The sequence below is a fragment of the Ambystoma mexicanum genome, chromosome 1p, assembly GCF_040938575.1.
Source record: "Ambystoma mexicanum isolate Mex_15411 chromosome 1p, UKY_AmexF1_1, whole genome shotgun sequence".
Taxonomy (NCBI): domain Eukaryota; kingdom Metazoa; phylum Chordata; class Amphibia; order Caudata; family Ambystomatidae; genus Ambystoma; species Ambystoma mexicanum.
Window position 1 is genome coordinate 999,366,841 of NC_090921.1, and position 19,515 is coordinate 999,386,355.

Consider the following 19,515-nt stretch of genomic DNA (forward strand, 5'->3'; position numbering starts at 1 on the left):
GTATCTGTCTGCCTCCCCTTGTGCCTTGCAATTATTACTCAAAATAGCATCCTTGATCCCTGGCCAACATAAACTCCTCTTTGTTTTACACACAAAGCTGTTCTCCAGCGTTTCCTGATTCTGCAGCCTTGGTCTGTCTCTGAAGTAGCTGTGCTGAATTTGACACGAGCTGTGGCCCATTTTCCTATCATGGCCATCCTTGCCACATTATATTTCTCTCTGTAGCAAGCTTCTATATGTCTCTTCTACCTTACGTTACTGCATATTTACATTTATTGGCCAGCAAGTTACTGAATCTTCTTTGTATATACGATTACTTTATCCTTAAGTACATGTTTCTCTTATTGCTTCAGTTACATCTTCACTCTTAGTATTTTCATATCGTTTCGGTGTGTCTTCATATATCTTCTTTAGGACATCACTCTGCTCTCTTCGGATTTCACTTAGCGCTCCTTGATGTCCAATGGTGCGTGCTGACATCCTTTTGTGCGACATCCTTCCACTCCTTCAGTACGAGGGTACATTCTATATGGTTGTCGGAGTGCATATTCTCTTGTACACTCAATGCAGTATAGGAGACAATACATTGGGTGCTATTTATGGCTCTTCTCCTGTTTTTCCAATAAGACAGCAGTGAGGGGGGCGGGAGTTAGGGACAGCAAGTCCACCTACTCCTCTACATTAACCTTGTTACAACTCACACTGCCAGCAAGGGTCAAACTGTACACAGCAGAATATCTACTGGGAAATGCAGTGTAGGCACTGGTTTCATATCACGTTGATGGCGATAATACATTTTTAGCAGACCTGCCAAATAGCTCTTTGCAGCCCCTTAAAAAAGTAATCAGATGGTTTGAGGAATTTGGGAAGTGAATGATTCCCCTGCATTCACGCTGCAGCCTGCCTAGTGGTGCCACGGTGCAGTAAGACAAGTAAGCAGGGCTTTTCAGCTTAGGTGCCTACAATTTGAAACCCCTCCCGGTTCCATCGTGTATTATCCACATCTTTTGGTTTTAGGAAAGAGCTAAAGAAATATCTTTTTGACAGTATCCATAAATTGGTTTAATACCTGCTTACTGATCTTTTTTTCTGTTGTATGTATTATGAATGTTGTTTGCATATTCCTCTTTTATAACACACTCCATACTGGGGACCAGTCTCCCAAGCGTATGACTTAGATTCAAACCTGTATTGCTCTGTGTTGCCTTGCTTCCAAGACAAACCCATTGCCCTTGACCTATACTCCTGGCCGGTCATATTATTTGGATTTGTACAGCACTCTAATGCCATTCAGCAAGATCCATGCTTTATACTAATTTCAATAAATAAAATAATCTTTTTCTATGCATTCCGATCAAAGGCCAACCACTTTTCAGTATTTCTAATAGAGTGGAGACCTAGGTTTAGCGATACTTAAATTAATGTCCCTCTTACAAAGTGGTGATCCCAGTTAAGGTAGACGTATGTGTTGTTTGACAGGATATAAAGAAATTGTTGCATTCCCCTTAAAGTAAAGGTACACAGCATGCCTGTTTCTAGGTTACAGTAATATTTCTTAATCATGCTCAAGAAATGTACCTTTCCTATCCCTAAGAAAAGTGGCGTAATAATGATTTTCTTTGACCTCTTTAGCTTCATATCGACTTGATGGATGAAAATGGAGTTTTCTCAATGAAGCCTAGGCCGGACACACGTTGCATTTATCCTGTCCAGGAAGAACAGAAGGAGATTGTGCTCTTTGGCAAAGGTAAACCACAGCACATGCAACACCACGGCAGAAGCCCTTTCACTATAACTGTTGGATTACAGAATACTGTCATACCACTGTTTTCATGGAGGCCCTTACATAGTTCCACATGGTCCTTAGAATGATTGTCTTGGAGATGGCGTTGGGTTGGTGTATTCCCTTATCTTTGGTGCCAATGGCCAGAGCTAACTGATTTTAGAACATAGTGGTCCAGATGATCAAGCAGAGCACTAGTTCAAGACTAACTTTTGCTTGAAATACTCTTACTAGGTGCCGTGGTGAAGAAGCTAGACATGATTGCACAGATAGGTAATGGACTGTTTTCTTGCAGCATATCAGTCAGTTGGTAGGCATTGCAGGTCAGCTAAACCATGAGAAAAGACCCTTTGGTACCAAAGGACATGCATCACATTTATATTTGAGATGGCGGAGTATTCACAGCAGGAAAGTAACGATGTTTATTTGACTATGGACAACATGCTTTGAATTATATAGAGACGAACACAAAGCCATCTCAGTTCCTCAGGCTCATAGCTAAGGAACTCTTAAGAAAATGGCTAATGTGCAAGGAAATATGGATGTAATCTGCTTGCAAGAGTATAATTTATGCTAGTAGGGAGTGTGCAATGCCTTAGTGCTATAAAACTTGCCGTTGTACTTGACAGAGTTGTACTTTGAGTTGGGGAAGATTGGGGAGGCATGTGGGTACAACAAGACTTTAAACGAAGAGCAGTTTTTGAAATCATATTTCAAGAAACCTGTATATTATTATTATAAAATAAATTAAAATCTCATTAAGCGATACATTTATTTTGATGAAAATACAAATCAATGCAAATACGTTTTATGAGATTGCCTAAAACATTGGAAAAATAGATACTCCTACATCATGTCCCTTTTCTTCCATACTGATGATAGTTGAGGACGGGACCGGAGCTTGAGTCAAACTATCATTAAATGATCAGAAATCTTTGCACTGGTCACATGCGCGTTTGCGGCCATGGCCTGGAAAGGTTTTCCCTTGCACATGCTTGTGGCTCCAATCATCAGTTCCTTACTCCTTACAGGGAGCAACTGTCAGTTCTTTGAATGCTTAATATTGTTTTTCCCTCGCTTGCATCTACACGCTAAGGAATACGGTTTGGGCACTTAGTTTCATGCAAGAAGCCATAAACGCAATCATCTGATCTGCACATTTTTATGCAAGTAATGTGTAGTGCTCCGTAATTGCTGACCTAACTCTCTGCTCTATGATGCATGTTCTCGTAGTGCTCTCCTCTCACTTCTGTAGCACTGGGAGGAGCTATTTCATCTGCATCCCTATTTTGGTTATCCACTCTCCACCTTTGTATGTGCAATTTGCAGGATGTTTCGGGCATCTACATGTCTCTTTGACAAGCAATAATTTCCCATTTAAACACAACAGAATGGGGTGCATAGAGATCAAACGTTTATTGTGTTGAAAGGGAAATTACTGCTTGACAAAGATGTGCAGAGCCGGTAAACATGTTGCAAATGTTACAAATTAAGAATGTATGAAAAGTAGCTATATTGACATTTTAAAAAGAACTTGGTCTATGTGGTGCTCCTGGACTGTTGTGAACAATTGATTCAACACATTCTTTTGCTAGCTTGTCTCGTGTTTCTTTTAGCTGAGTTAACAATAATGAAATCTCAAACTTTATAAGATAATTTGCAGAGGTCTTACATCATTGGTGTAGTAAACTGCATAGCTTTGAACAGAGCACGGTTGAGCGGTTATGCTTGCTTCTCTCACTCGCTCCAGTCTCCCTGCACAGTCAAAGCATGCACTTTCTCACCCTTCCTGTTCTGGCACGAGCTTCTGTGAGGTCCGAAAACTACAGCGAGATTAGGGTACCATATTCCTCCCTCCTTTAAACAGTTATCAGAGTCTCTCAATATGCAGTTCATTTCATAGTCTTTTTGCCTGTGTGGACGTCTTACCATTCAGTGGGGTCCATCATCCTCCCGTTAGCAGCCTTGCTCTGGTGTTCTTGCAGGCATTCCAACATTCTTCTCTCTTCTGCTGGCTTCCTCAAAGCTGTCTCTCTTTGAGCTGTAGCAGTCTACGCTGATAGGTATGTTGTTACCTAGAAGCTCAGGTGGTTCTTCTACTACTTTTCCTATCTCATTTTCCTGCCCTACTCATGCAGTTGTTTGTTATGTAGATCTCTCCCTGGACAGTCTTTGTGTACTCTTTTCACTGTTCCTTTGAACACTTCTCCTAGTGTGCATTGGGCTACACGTTCTTGGTCTAAGTCTTACCATCATTGTTTACCACATGGCTACATCCTGTTTTCACTACCTGCAGTGGTTCACTGAACCTAGATCCAGTGACAGCATGCTTGCGATTTAGTCTCATTTTGATTGTATCCCGAGTTCGTACTCTAGGACTTTAAATAGCCTTATGGTGATCATACCAGTTCTTCTGTTACCTTTTCACTTTAGAAATCCTTCTCTTATAGCAGGAAGTGAGGGTGGGATGAGTGTGGAACATGCTCTTCTACCTTGCATGGCTTTGAAGGGGTGAAGCTGCATCATAGTTTTAGGATCACGTATGTGCACGGGCCCTGCTTTGAGGGCATCTTACCTGGGTCCATTGGGGTTGCCAATGCCACTTGGATCCTGCCTTTAATGAAACAGATTGCCCTTTCTACTAGGCCATTGAACTGGGGTCATATAGTACTCCAAGACAATGCTTTATATCATTCAACCTGAGGAACCTTTGAATTTCAATAGAAGTTAGTTGTACTCCATTATCAGTCCCTTTCGATAAATAGCACACACGTGCCAATTCATAATAGGGCCTACCGAAACTCCTGGTCCATCTTAGGCCACCACTAACATTCTTTCACATGACTCTTGGTTAGTGTGATTCTTATGTGGCCTGAGTGTACTTCGCTAATAGGTGTTCCACAATGTGTCTGGCGTGGGACCACTTTCTCTCCTCTGAATAGGCTATCTTCCACATATGACAGTTCTGATGCCACTTCCAGTAGGGTTATAGGGAAGGGGAGAGGGAGATCTCTCATTCAGGCCACCCCTTATCACAATATGTTCAACTTGCATGAGTGCTTATTTGGCTTCTAAGGCAGACACCCATTCCAAATGTGATGCACTGCTTGTTTCATCATTGCAGGCTTCTTCGACTGATGCTACATGCATTTACCAGTCAAGGTGGTGTCATTTTCGCCTTCTTTGTGTGGAGGAGAGGACATGCAATCAGCTTGACCATTCTTCCAGCTAGGATTATGTGGAATGTGAAATGTTTACTTCTGCAATCTGGCAGCTAGTCGTGTAATCCTTGGTGCAGAGATATTTGTTCCCCTGAACTTAACAGTGGCATGTGTTCATTTAGTATGAAGATCAAGGTGCCCCTCACATGTTACCTGAAGTATACAGCAACCAACACACAAGCCAATGTTTTTTCTTGATTAAAGAATAGTTCTTTGTGGCAGCGAATAAGGTCTAGGAGGCAAAAGCCACAATTCCTACTTCACCATTGTGTTTCTGAGCAAGAGTAGCTGCAAGGCCAAAGGCGCTTGTATCCATGGTTATGTGTGTCCGCCCCCCCCTGGCTGAAATGAAGGTAGGCACAGAGCATGTAGGATGATCTGCTTAATATACTGGAACTAGGAGGTTCGGTTTACTGACGATGTGTATTCCATGCCTTTCTTTTCTCTTAACTCTTACTCTAGCTTCCTGACGTTTGAAGAGTCCTCTACGTTCCTTGCATATATTATCATGCTGTCTTGGTAATACATTCTGTTTACCCTTAAGTATTTTGCCATGTGTCTCGGAAACACAGAAGCCTATCACACACACACCAGATGGTTCCTCAATGCGACTTAGCAGGGTTCATTGTGTGTCACCATGCAAACAGTAGTCCATGGCAAATCAATGCAGTAATACGTGTGCAGCAATGATTTGTGCTCTTCTCCAGTCACTGCAATGCTGGTTAATGTTGTCTATGTGGTGCTCCTCTACATAAGCGCAAATTATGACTATTTTTGTCTGATGTGCCCCATGTCCATACAATAGCACACTGTAATTTTCTGTGTATATGGCTCTGATGAGTATGTCATACTGTGTCCGCACTAACACAAAGCAATCAAAGAATTCGCCTCAAATTGCACATACACAATGCGAAATGTCCTTCCTTCACTGCCACACCATGGTTTCACTAGTTACACACCGGCACTAATAAGAGCTGCTAATGCCATCTCTGTTAGATTAGGCATGGGCCTGCTTTTTTTGTTGTTGCAGAAATAACCCCTGAGGCCTGCCCAATGGTGATGAACCAGTGGCTGAGGAACTTTGGACCCTTTACCATGTATTAGAAGCCGGTTTTGTTTTTAATGCTTCATGTGCTTATTACTGGTCAGGCAAATGTTTGTAAGAGGTACAATCCTTTCTGTACATTGTTTATTGGGTGTCACTTGTAGGGCATCCTTTCAGGTCTATAGATGTAATTCCCTAAAGATGTTTCATTATTGGGGGCTGGGCATGCTCACACTGAGACCCAGACCCTCTTCATCTAATATTCTCCAGAAACAAGAAGCAAAAGAGCCCTTTTACCCCATTTGAGTGGCTAATGTTGCAGCCATTTTATCCTCGCATCCAGCAACGTAAGATGTCCAAATGAGTATGTATTGTTCATGTTTACAAACATTCTATTGTTAGCATGTATGTTGTGAACAGTGATGTGATAGGCAGTGGTTGGTTTGTTAAGACAATGAAACGATCTTAGATGCTGAGCATAATGCATTTAGTCCATGTCCCAAAGTAGCCACTAGAAAATTACAGTTAACTTTCCCAAACATGCACCATATGCAGGGGTGGACTGGGTACTAAAAGAGGCTCTGGAAATAATTTGTGGCCCCATATTACACATTTTCAGCAAGCCCAGCCCTTTTCCTATGAGAAAATAGGGAAGTAAAATAAGTTACGACACAAAGGAGGCAGAGGGTGGAAAGGCCTACTGGAAAATCCCCAGAGTTCCCTGTGACCAGTCCACCCCTGGCCATATGTAACTAAAAAGTAACATACAAAAAAAATACATTTTGGTGCGTCAAATAAAGACATGGGGCCTCATCACGAGTCTGCCGGTAACCCGTCGGTGCTACCGGCTGGTTGCCGCCAGGACTCGTGACACTTTTCCAGCGCCTGACATCTCGGTGCCACCGGGACATTACAAGTCCTGGCGGATTGGGAAGTCAGGCGCCGGAAAATGTTGTTCCCCATTCCTCTCGAGTCCCGCAGGACTCCACGGGAGTGGAGAGACGGAAGCACAGGCAACGTTGATAACCATGCCGTTCTTTCATGACAAGTCTGTCTACCGGGACCGCTGCACCTGGCAGGTCAGACCTGCCGGGCGCAATGGCCCCTGCAGGGAGACTTGTAGTGTGGCTGTCCAGAAAAGGGTGCCGGTATGTTGCTACCAACACCCTTATTGCCGGACCGCCACACTTGTAATGAGACCCATGAAAATAAAGAACACAGTTTAAACCTTTGCAGGTGTGAATGCGTACATTTGGCCAGCTAACTGAGGCTTTGTGCTGGCTTTCAGAATAAAAATGCCCCATGTTCAGTTCTTGACACTGAAATGTTAAGAATATACTGTGTAAAAACAATGGCTTGTTAAATGAGCCATTACTTAGACATTACTCCCACTTTAAAGGCTCTTCAACACAAAGAGTGATAAGCTAGTGAGGGGGGGAGAGGTTGTGTGTCTCCAGAGCATCACAGAGGATGTGTACGAAATATGCATTCTTTTGTTTGACACAAAGGAATGCTTAACTTTTTCTTCAGCACCGAGCTCACACCAATGGCGTAGCGCATGGCGGGCTCCTGAACGGAGTGCACGTGAGATGGTCCAATCCCTTTGCTCACTCGCTCCAGTCTACCATGCAATCCATGTGCTCACTTTCTTACTCTTCCTGTTCTCACTGAATCTTGCTACTCCTAAGCTCAAAGCTCCAGTTCCACCTTCCGCGGTCAAGTCTGCTTTTCTCACACGCCTTCCGCCATTTCCTCCACCGGCAGTCATTTCCTTGCTGCTGTGCTCAGAAGGTGGTTTCCGGTTACCTATTCTTTTGTCAGCTTCTGCATCTCTCTCTCACACGCTCCTTTGTCTTTCCATAATTATCCATACCGAAGAAATTCACCAGAGCGGACAACAGGATTACAGTCCTTTGTCCCTTCACTCCATCTGTGCAGAAAGTACAGGGTTAGCTACGGAACTTGTCAGATTCGAATCTCCAGGCACAATACTGATAAACTGCGTGCTGTGAAGCATCCTTGAGGGTCTCCAGTCCTGAAGACAGCATTCCCAGTTCGGCCTTCTGACTTGTGAAAACCACCTCAGACCTACGTTTGCTACTCTTGTGCAGGGTTTTATTCCCCAGAGGGTTTCCCTGGGTGTCTTGCATCCCTCTGGTCCTGTCACTCAGGCAGAGGGCTGTAAGGTTCTCAGGGTTTTTTTTTCTCCTGTCTTCAAGAACTGCCTTCTGATCCAGGTTAGTGGCTCTCTACAAGTGTATACGTTTTCATGACAGATATATTCTTCCACAGACAAACTGGCTAAAGAGAAAATACACACTCTTGCAGCCAAATCGCTGTTGGTCATCACAATTAAAATTTGGCAAACCTTGGCCCAAAATGAAGATGCAGGAAGAGCCTTGCAAAGCTTTAGAGGCGTTTAATCTAAATCATAAGACCGTAGCCGCCAAGACACAAGTTCATCCACAACAGAAGCATGAAAAGGTAGCCCATGACAAAGGGCTCATTTCCCTCCTTTGGCACCAGTGACCAATCTAAGAATTGACTTTCCAGCTCCCAAACCCGAGGTTGAGATATGCTAGCTAATTCATACTCGACAAACAATATTATCAGACTCATGGATAACTTCAATGATTTCAAAGGGATTTTGCCTTCACCCTCCAAATCACACTTCCATCGAACACCTTGCTTTGAATTTCAGTGCAGAGATCCTAGAGTTGACTAGACAGTCATGATAGAGGGTTCTTACATCAGAGGGAATGATTCAAGATGTCCCCTTGACACAGATTCTCTCTTCTCTGCAATAGATGGACTAATCATGTGCTTTTGATCTGCAGGATACCAGCATGCACGTACCCATCTGGCCTCCTCATCAGGGGTTCTTCTGCTATCCAACCATCACATAGTTGTACCAAGTCAAGTTGCTGCCCTTCATCCTCAACTCAGCCTTCAGGGTATTTTGTAAAGTGATAGTGGTGAGGATGTCCCTTTTATGTATTGATGATGTATAGGACAATTTAAATTTAAAATCTACTGTCACAGTGTGCGCCAAGTAGGGACACAACTCGGGACACAACTCGGGACACGTTGGTTGGAATAACCCAAGTGTTTTATTGAATGTACAGATAATAGTGTAAGGCAGGTAGGTGCAGGAAATAATGTTAACCGGTGTGAGAATAGGAAAACTAAAAGCATTAGTTCAACAGAGTCGAGGTTTATTTACGTGCTCATGTCCTTCACCCCCAGACAGTCCAACAGAGAGGGGATGATAGTTCAAGAGAAACAAATTGGAATGTGAAGTCTGAAACAAGAAATCGGAATAAAATAAAAGGTTATTTAAAAGGTTCCCATGTAGGTCTCACCTAGCCCCACTCCATTGACAAGTAGAACACCCATGTCTTTCTCTTCGGGTGTCATGTTTTAGGGTTCCTGATCGTTCTTCGACATAGTCGGAGTTGTGGGTCCTTCGAACCCTAAACATTGTGGGCTTGGAGAATCCTGAAGTTGTCTTCCATAGGCTTGAGAGACAGGTCGCACTGGTTCGCTCTCTGAACGATTAATGGATGATCTTGGGGAGTTTCATTTCACCTGACTACCTCCCTATTCTAGGATCCTGGTCTCTGGGACACTGCCCTCTTGGCTACCTTAGTTGTAGCCTGCCTATCCCCTGGTATTCCCTCTGCCAGCCTCGAAATCTGCCCTGGAGCAACCTGTTTCGCAATACCCTCCCTGGTTTCTCTGGCTAATAGGTGTCGGTTATCATTTTACCTTCTCTGGTCGTGCAACGTTATCTCCCCCACTAGCTGTTCCCTGTGTTCCTTCCTGGTTGAAGATGGCTCTTTCCTCCTCCAATCTCCTTGACTAATCTATTCGCGATATCTCTCCTCTTTCCCCAAACACGTTTAATACCTCTCCCAGATGATAGCTTATCTCTTTCCAACTTCTTCAATATTTTCCCTCCAACCTCCTCAATAACTCTCTCCAGGTGGCACCTCATCACGTTACAGCCACCTCAATCCTCTCCCTCCAAGCTTCCACTCTCTTCCCCAAGCTCTCCCCTGAATTGACATCTAGCTTGCCACTCTCCTCCAAATGCCTTCCTCCACCTCCTACACAAACACCCCCCACTTTGTGACTTAGCCAGCTGGCTTATGCAGTTTGGTCTCTGCTCCTCATGGTTAGTTTTTCGGGACATGGATTGCACATGTATTGGGTTGGGCTGCATTGTGCCTGTTGTCATATGGCTTAGTAGAGTGTTGGCCTGAGCTTACATTAGGACCTGCCACCAGCTTGGATTCCAGAACATACCTGGTTATGTGTGGGGCCTCGTTCCACCACTACCAAACCCCAATAGACAATGCCTAGTTTGAACTGGGTCCCTTTGTTTTTTCTGTGTTTAAATCTAAAGTCAGAAAAACCTTTGGTAAGCCTGGCATATTGTTCAATGTGAGTGCAACTCCACCGTCACATGGAAATTACAATTTTGCAACTACTGCAATAATAGGGGAGAACAGAGTTTGTTTGTTTTGTCCCACGCATCGATGGACAACGTGTGTGCATTTTAGTTCATTCAGGCACAACTTTGATACGTGGATCACCTGCCGGAAGCTTTGAAGTGCAGCAACGTAAAAAAGAAATGCAATTCATCACTCACTAGTGAATTCAGATTGTTGTACCTTTTGATACCTTAAAGCAAGGAAGCATGCTGGCTAGGGCTGCTGGGAGTTGCAGTCCACAATGTCTGGCGAGCCAAAGGTTACACTGTCCTGCCTTAAAGGCAAAGGCATTCATTCCTTTGCTGGTTGCTAGGTTCTGGCTAGGGAGCTAAAATGTCTACCTGTGAATATCAACCATATGACGAGGAGTATCGTCAAGGGCTTGGGATGTCACCCCATTTTCATGATGGCCTTTGGTGTTTTGGCAGGGGTGGGCACGCCTGAGTGAGGGGATCCAGATGAGGTGGAATGGGGATTCCCATAAACCTTTTCAGTGTCCAGCACCCACTCGCTTGTACAGCCCATGACCCTTTTAACCACCTCACTGTTAGTCCCAACGTAGGGCAGGGGATTTTGTCAGGCTACATCTACGACTGGATGATTTGGCCCCCAACCCGACAATGGTATCAGTATCTCCCTCCAAATTACCTTTAATCATTTGTTCTCCTTGAGTCTTTAGGCCAATGTCATACACTGTACCCCAAAACAAATGCAAACTATTCATTAAATTAGTTTTCTCTGGACCCAGTTTATCACCCAAGGGGCAGTACTCAAGCTTTGTAGAAGAAAGAAATGTTACATGCCTTCTCTGTAACAGCCCTCACTTTTCAGAATATGCTGATCTTGATGTTTTTTTGCATCCTGCTAGTCCAGCATGCCATGTTGTACATGAAAAGGTCTTAGCTTTCTAGACAGTTAGGATCAGGAGACCCAGCCTCAGTCCTCAAGGATTTTGGTTCCGATTGTGACCAAGATGCAACCGGAAGACCATTTTCCTCCTACGTCTGTCCCCTTTCATCCATACTTATGAGAGTTCCCATGGAGCGGGATGAAACCAGAGCACCCAAGCACAGCAACACACATGTCCCCATTAAAATGTTTATGCAGAGGCCGGATGCACACTCATAGCATTCTCACACACTCTACTCCGCCTCAAAAGCTCTGAACCCTCAGTCGCATTTTTCACGTTGAATGGGTCGGATGCCTGATGTCACTTTCCTTCTTTAGTTCGCCACTTCTCTGCGGTATCTTTTCTTTGATTCTTTTCTTTTTACCCATGCTCACCTCGGTCCCTTACCTGTGTATGCAGGATAAATCAGGTTTTCCCATGTACTCAAGGTGTTGCAGGTCTTTCTCAGCAGCAGACTGTGACACTCATTGTAGAGTCTTTGGCGCCTCCTCACTGCTGTGATGCCTCTGCTCTCTGTGACACACTTTCTCAGATCTCACTGAAGCACTGGCTAACACACTGGGAGGATATCTTCACAGGCTGTAATCCGGATAACCGCACAAAACTCTTGGCTTTGAGGAAAGGTAAATAAGCCTCTCTTTTTCCTCAGCATCCCAGCCAGGCAACTCTTCCGGGAGTGCACTTGGTAGGGAGGGCTAGTTATGGGTCTGTTGCAACTTGCCACTGGGGTCTGCCTAAGGCATCTGTGTAGGCTGTTACAGGTGCCTGCACCAATGGGTCTCTCACTGGACTTCAATCCGAGAAGAGTTGGGTCTCTGTGCGGGCTTTTACTGTGGACATTGTCCCCATTGGCAATTTGGCTTGTACCGAGAATACTCTCGAGGTCCATATAGCACGGGTTACCGGGTCTATGCTTGAGGGCCCACAGGTTCTCTGGCTGCAGCAGTTTCCTCCTTCACACCGGTCTTCTGAGGGCCGTGCTTCAACCACTTCGGTCCACCTCACCGCGCCATAGCTGGTATCAGGTTACGACGCAGGCCAATCACTGGGCAATGCCTCTCTGGCAGCAGCAGATACCGCAGGAGCAGGAAGTTGACAAGTTTCTGCATCCGGACCCTCATGTGTCGCTGGGGCTTCCTCCCTTTTCACCCAGAGTAGAGTGGTCTCTCAGCATTAGGGGCTACTCGGTTCATTGGCTTTCAGTGCCTGTTGAGATGGATTTCCAAAATCAACCTTGGGGGTGGATTTTGGGAGGCCAACGTATTGTGAAAAGACACTGAATTCTTGCCAAACCCAATTAAGGAAGGAAGCAGAGCGGCAAGGCTTAGACTCATGAGGGGTCTAAGAGTGGTCTAGGACTACAATGAGATGCACCAGAGCACTCCAATATTTCCAGTTGGACAGAGAAATGCAAAAAATATATACTGATCTATTGGGCCTTTAAAATACACACTAAGCAATAAAACATTCAGGTGGATATTACCACGCAACTATTATCAAATACGTATGTACAAACACAATTGTGGGTTCTAAACAGAACGACTACACTTTACCTTGAAGACAATTAAGCAATAGCTAGCATAATGCTAAGCAAGACTTTCAATAACTGAATGCTAAGCAAGACTTTCAATAACTGAGTGTGGTAAAGCAAGTGAATAGGTAGAAAAATTGTTGATTCATAACCAGTAAACACAGAAAAGCAACCAAGTAGAAAAATATAGTTAAAACACCTATGAGCAACAACGAATTAGATCCCTAACTCATGGTGAGTCCACACCTGAGATGGAATACGGCCTAATGCACTGGAGCCACCAGATCTACATGATACCCTTTTCAGGTCGGTTTACTATTGGATTGAGCAATGCCAGTGGTTGCCATTGAGTATTCCAAAAATTCAGGTGAATATCTCACCCAGTCCCACAACTGTAGAGAAGGCCAGGGGGATCCTTGATTAGACCACCACTGAGTCAGGCAAGAGAGAGATAGTGACAGGACTTAACACCTATGTAATCCTTGGAGAATGGAATAGGTATGTTAACTTACCCCCATTACTGCCTTTTTTACGAGAGACCACTTAAGAATGTCCAGAATCCATTTGGCCGACTGACTTCTGTGCTTGGCCTGGTCGAGGGAGCTGCAGGGGTTCACTACAGGATATGGAATTTCATTTTGGTTGGTCGCAGTACCTGTTTACGGTTCCAGAGACTGGTAAGCTGGTCATCCTCGATAGAAAATAAAGAACATTTCTGAGGAGCATTCAACCTCCGGATACCTCCAGGCAGTGAAGATGTGATTCAATAGGAGTCACCCCGGTCTGGCGTCAACAGACAATCTTGTTAACAAACAAAGGAACCGGCCCTAATCAGCTTCTGTTGGGACTGGAAGGCTGAAAATACAGGAGCAGGTGTCTTGTAGCACAGATTTAAGATCCTCCAAGTTCTATAGATAGACACAAAATGGTGATGGGGTACAGCGAGGTAGCCCAGGAGAGAGTTGGTCAGTCCATTGCGTGGTCAGGGGACACTTCGGAAGGTACAGCAGGCACAGATCCTTGGGGTTGAGGCTGGTTGTTCCAACTGGTCCGGGGGTTGAAGGACCGACTGAGATCAGGACAGAGGAGAGGGTTTCACTGTGATTTGGCTGGAGGCAATGGTGGTCAGCTGTAATGGTATTCCTCGTGTCTTCAGCGGGCTGCACTTCTTCATAGGGCTCTTGGCTCCAACGATGATCAGTTGAATGGCTGCAAGAGTTTTCCTTTTATCCAGGAGTTTGGCTGGAGTCACCACCAGGTCCTCCAACGGTAAGAATCTGCACCCCTTGAACAGGCTGGGGCTTTTCGATCATGGACAGCTACTGGTCAAACATTCTGACCAACAACAGATAACCAGTGACACAGATGATATGATATGTCTATTTATATAGCGCCTACACATAATGTGTTTCAAAGCGCTTAAGATGTGGATAGGGACCAGGCAGTCCGAGAATGCTGAGTGACTTTGGGACGCTGAGGTGTAGACTGCATGGTTGTTGCAGGTCTTGTCGCTCGCGAGTGAGAGAGAGACTGGGTGATATGAATGCCGATTGAGTTTGAACACAGACAAATTACTGAATAGTTTTGATGACCACGATTCAACGAAAATGCTGAACAAACAGAGTGAGAGGTTTTGTGAATACTGAACTGTGAAAGTGATGAAAGGAAGGCTAACGTGGAGCCGAGCAAAATCCCACGGTTAATTGTGAATACCGAACTGTGAAAGAGATGAAAGGAAGGCTAACCTGAAGTTGAGCGAAATCCCAGGGTGCAATAAATGAAGGTGTGAGTTTAAACAAGCTTTTGCGGGGCCAAGAGAGGTCCAGAGAAGACTCTTGTTTCTATAGTGACTGATTTGAATGAAAAAAGCCTTTTTGAAAATGTATCTGATTGAAAGCAGTTTTTGTGCAATTTCCTGATAAAAAGGAACTGTGTAACCTGAGAAAACCAGCATTGGCAAGCGCCACAAGACCACAAGGAACTGTGTAACTTGAGAGAATACCTTGTGGCAAGAACCCTTAGAACAGGTGAAAGTGCAACATGCGACTGGTGGCAAAACAATTGGTGATAAGTCAAGCACCATTGTGAAGCTGAGGCAATATGCCTATGAACAAGAAGACAGTAGGGTGTGTCACTTGCGTGACCTGCAGGGGTGTTGCTAGGTCTGGAAAAGATCTGGGGCTACGCTAATGTTGGGACTGTCGTGACTCGGGGCTAGCAAGTCTTTTGGTTGTAGCCCCTGAGCTTTTATCTGGTGTTACAACCAAAAGACCATTGGCCATAGCCTTTTCAGCCCCCCCCCCCCTTAGCAATGCCTCTGGTGACCTGTAATGGGTGGACTGTGTGGTCTGACAACTGTGCCTTCACCTAGTACGCCCACCAAAGGAAAAGCCACATAAGTCACCCACAAGCCTATGAATGAATGAATGAATGAATGAATACTTGTGTGATCTGAAGGAATTTTGTTTTGGAAAGTTGAGGGACTTGAAAGCTTGGGGAATGGAACCCCTCGTTTTGTAATGTGAACAAAAAAAACCTGACGTAGAAAAAACCTTTTCCAACCAAGAGCTGGAAAAAGCTCTGAATTTATATTTGAACACTCCTTCTCCCTACACATTGTATGCAATTAGATGTGAGGGCAAGTACAGGTTGTGGACACAGACAGACATTTGCCTTGCTGACACAGTCTATCATTAGTTTTATTTCTCCAGCATGGGGTCTGGCATGGATTCACATGCTCATGTATATTCCCCATGGTCAGGCTGGGAAAAACCTTGGTAAAAGAAAAAAGTGAAAAAACATTCACTTTAGTTTTAAAACTTTATTTCGCCTCTAAACCAATCACTGGTCATACTGCCCCCATCCAATGACAGTCCTCTCCCTAAACTCCACCCCTGGTGACCATCTTCCGATTTTTTAATGCACGCTTCAGTGTTGGGAGTCCTCTTTGTGCTCTCGGAGTTATTTTCCTAATATTTTGAGGTTTTTTGGTGACATTTTGAAAGTTTTGACAGAATTTTGGATTTATCATTTCGACCGTAGACCGACTACTGGCAGCAGCGGTGACCACTGACAGTGAAGATCATACTGCATTGAGGATCTTTCATCAATTTAGGGAAGGCCGGGCTGGGGCCTACTTCACGCCTTTTCTCCAGGACTGAGGAGAAAAGATGTCTATTCAAACTCTGCGCAAAATGTGGACTAAGGGACGTTTTCGTGGAGGATGGATAACACAAATGGCTTTATTGCCTGCATCCGAACCATGATGAGGAGGGATGCGAGGTCTGCTGTGTTTTTTTTTTTTTTTTTAAAAGACCACAAAGGTTTGCAATAGCAGGCTGGCGGTGTGTTTAAAATGGGGTAAGGCCTGTGACTCTGGGCATGGTCATGCTTCCCCCAGGACTGGCCGGTCCCTCAATCAAACTCTCTCATAAAAGACGTTGAGGTCCTTTGAGGACGCCCTGTCCTCGGGGGTCCAAAAGAAGGAAAGGCTGCATGCCACTGATCCCACTGGGTTCACCGCTCCAGTGAGTCTTGGCTCAGGAAGGACAAGGTCGCCATCACTGACCACATCCACAGTGAGCCTACCAGTGAGGGGCACTCCCTCTAAGAGAAAATCCTGAACTCCATCGAAACTCTGCTTGCCATCGGTGGACAAAGCGATGAAGAAGAGATCCAAAGTTGCCCCTTCACTGCCTCCCTCGTCGACGGCATCAGCGTCTCAACCAGCCAAGACAACACCATCATCAACATAGTCATCAACAGTCACAACCGCATCAACGACGACTACTGTTGCCACCCGTCGACGATCCTGTTGACTTCCTTGTCGACGACCACCACTACTACTACTTCAAAAAGGGGGCAGACCATGAGGGTGGTGTCAACAGTCAGAGCAACGACTGCTGCGCAAGTGTCCCTACCGGCACGGCATGAGGTAGCTCCTGCGGATTTTGCAAAGGCCCCTGGATGGGGGACGGCAGCCGTTCCCCTCCCCCCCAGAGTTCTCCATAGAGGAGAAAAAGTAAGGCTCATACGACCCCTAGAGGGGTACAGAACAAGGGGCTGAACCAAGTTGGCCAGTGCAAATGTATACTAGCTCTGATGAGGGCGATGACCTCCCCAGGGGCTACTATTCCTACCACAAAGGGGGCCAGGGATGCTTATCGGAAGGTGGGTCCCCGCGGGGGGAACCCTGTCATCTACCTCTACAGAAGAGTTGTACCAGCCCAGAGCCTCCCTATCTCATTCCTCCTGCACCTCAGCCCATTCTGACCACGCTGCACAAGCTGGTATCAGAAATTCAGCAGAGACTGCCCACACCTGGTTCTGCTCTTTCTAGAATTCCTCTAAAACAGCTTCCTGGAAGCCCTTCTTGGGGCAAACGCACATCAAAGGACCCTGCTGGTCCAAGGCACCAACCGACACCTCCACCACCGCCGCCTCCACCTCGGGAATTGACCCAACAGGGGATCCTGCCACGCACACAGACACGGGCACAGATACAGCGGCTATGTCCATGGACACTGACGAGGCCGATGACATTGTGCCAGTGGACGGAGAGCCAGCAGGCACGGATGACCCGTGCAGGGCCTCTCTGCCAGATGAGGTTGGCCCCTGGTGCCTGAGGAGGCAAAGAAGGAAGGGTTCCTTTATCAACGTCGTTAGTCCAGGTATAAACCCATCATGTCCGTCCTCTTCTTGGACGATATCTGGGATGAAGACCTAGTGCTGTTGAAGAATCCGAGCACCGCCCCCTGTGCCTGAGGTCCAAGCCTTCACCTAACTCTGTGGTCTCAGCCGGGGCCCGGGAAATGCTCTGGGAACCCGTCATCCTTGTCCAGGGTGCCCCCGGACCAGGAGGGAAAGAAGCTGGACGCTATGGGAAAGAGGATTGTCTATACGGCTGCCAGCACCATTAAGGCCACTGATGCCCTGGCTATTTTGTCCCGCTACAACCAGGAACTATGGTATACGCTGGGCCCTATTCTGGACATCCTACCTGACGACAAGAAGGCATAAGCTCTTGAGCTGTTCCAGGAGGGGGAAGTGGCCTCGGACCACGCCATCACAGTGGCAGTGGACATCGCGGACACTGGATTCCATCAGATGGAAAACAGAGTCTCTTCATTGGCAGGGATGGCTAAAAGCTACCAACTTTAGGCCGGACTTTCAGTCTAAGATGTTGGACATTCAATTTGATGGAAAATACCTATTTGGCAAGACGGTTGATGAGTCTCTTCAAATGATCAAGACTGACACGCAGGCGACACGTTCACTGGGCACCCTGCAGCAACGTTGGTCGTAGTCCTTTCGTTCGTCGAGGGGAAAGTCTGGCAGGTCGTCCAAGGGCTACAGCACCCTTTATCCGCAGCCTTCCCACTCCATGACGCAATAGGCGTACAGAGGTCGCTCGCAGGCATATGGCAGTGGAGGACTGCGTCGGCACCACCCGCAGGGCAGGGACCAGACACCGAAACAGGCCTGAACCCACCCGTGGACTCTGGCCCTCACTTGTGGGCCCCAGTAGGAGGCAGGCTTGCGAGGTTCATCAGCGCGTGGAAGGCCATCACCACCATCAGATGGGTGTTGGACGCTCTCGGACAGGGACACACCTTGGAGTGCCAATGCTGGTGTCCTTGTATTTCCCCTGTGGCACGACAAGAAAAGCACATCGCGCAACTACTGCAGGAGGTTCATGCAATGTTAAAAAAGGGGGTAATAGAGCCCGTCCCCCAGCACCTCGGTGGCTCCAGAGTGTACTCCAGATACTTCCTGGTCCGAAAGAAAACAGAAGGTTAGAGGCCGAGCTGGGACCTGCGATGCCTCAACAAGTACTTAAAGTCCCAGAAGTTCAGGATGGTCCCGTTGCAGCACATGCTCGGCCAACTAGGGGAAGCCGACTTCCTGGTGTCTCTGGACCTGGAGAATGCGTACTTCCACTCCCAATCCATCAGAAAGACCACAAGTTCCTGCGGTTCGTGGTCCAGGGGCGAAACTATCAGTTCAAGGTGCCGGTCTGAAATTGTCCTGATGGTCTTCACGAAGTGCTTGGCGACGTATCTTCGTCTCAAGGGAATTCACATCTACCCATGCCTGTACGATTGGCTAGTTCAATCCCTCTCCCATGCTCTGGCAAGCCAGCACATGGCGAGGACCATGCGTCTGCTGACGGATCGGGGATTCTCCATAAATTATCCAAAGTCATGCTTGGAGCCATCACAGAGCGCTCTGTTTCTGGGAGCACGACTCAACGCAGTGACTTGCCTGGCTTCTACCTCGGGAAAGAAGGTGAAAGCCATCCTAAGGAAGGTGCAGCGCCTGTCTCTGGCACGGTTGGCAACAGTGCGTGCCATCAAGTCTCTGCTGGGCATGATGTCCTCCTCCATCAACCTTGTCCTCCTTTGCAGACTACAGATGAAGCCTATTCAGGACTATCTGGATGCAAGGTGGCTACAAGTCTCAGTATCCTGGACGGTTAAAATCACCCTCAACGAGGAATTCCAACGAGCAATACAGTGGTGGGGCGTGC

At 46.2% G+C, this 19,515-nt stretch overlaps 1 protein-coding gene across 1 annotated transcript in view; it reads left to right on the plus strand.

Annotated features, from left to right (window-relative positions):
• Positions 1–19,515, plus strand: part of HYDIN (HYDIN axonemal central pair apparatus protein) — a 3,273,799-nt gene that overhangs the window by 2,648,133 nt on the left and 606,151 nt on the right. The window contains exon 63 of the mRNA XM_069654775.1: positions 1,633–1,747. Within this exon, the coding sequence (XP_069510876.1) occupies positions 1,633–1,747 (115 nt within the window). The remainder of the gene's footprint in view (positions 1–1,632; positions 1,748–19,515) is intronic.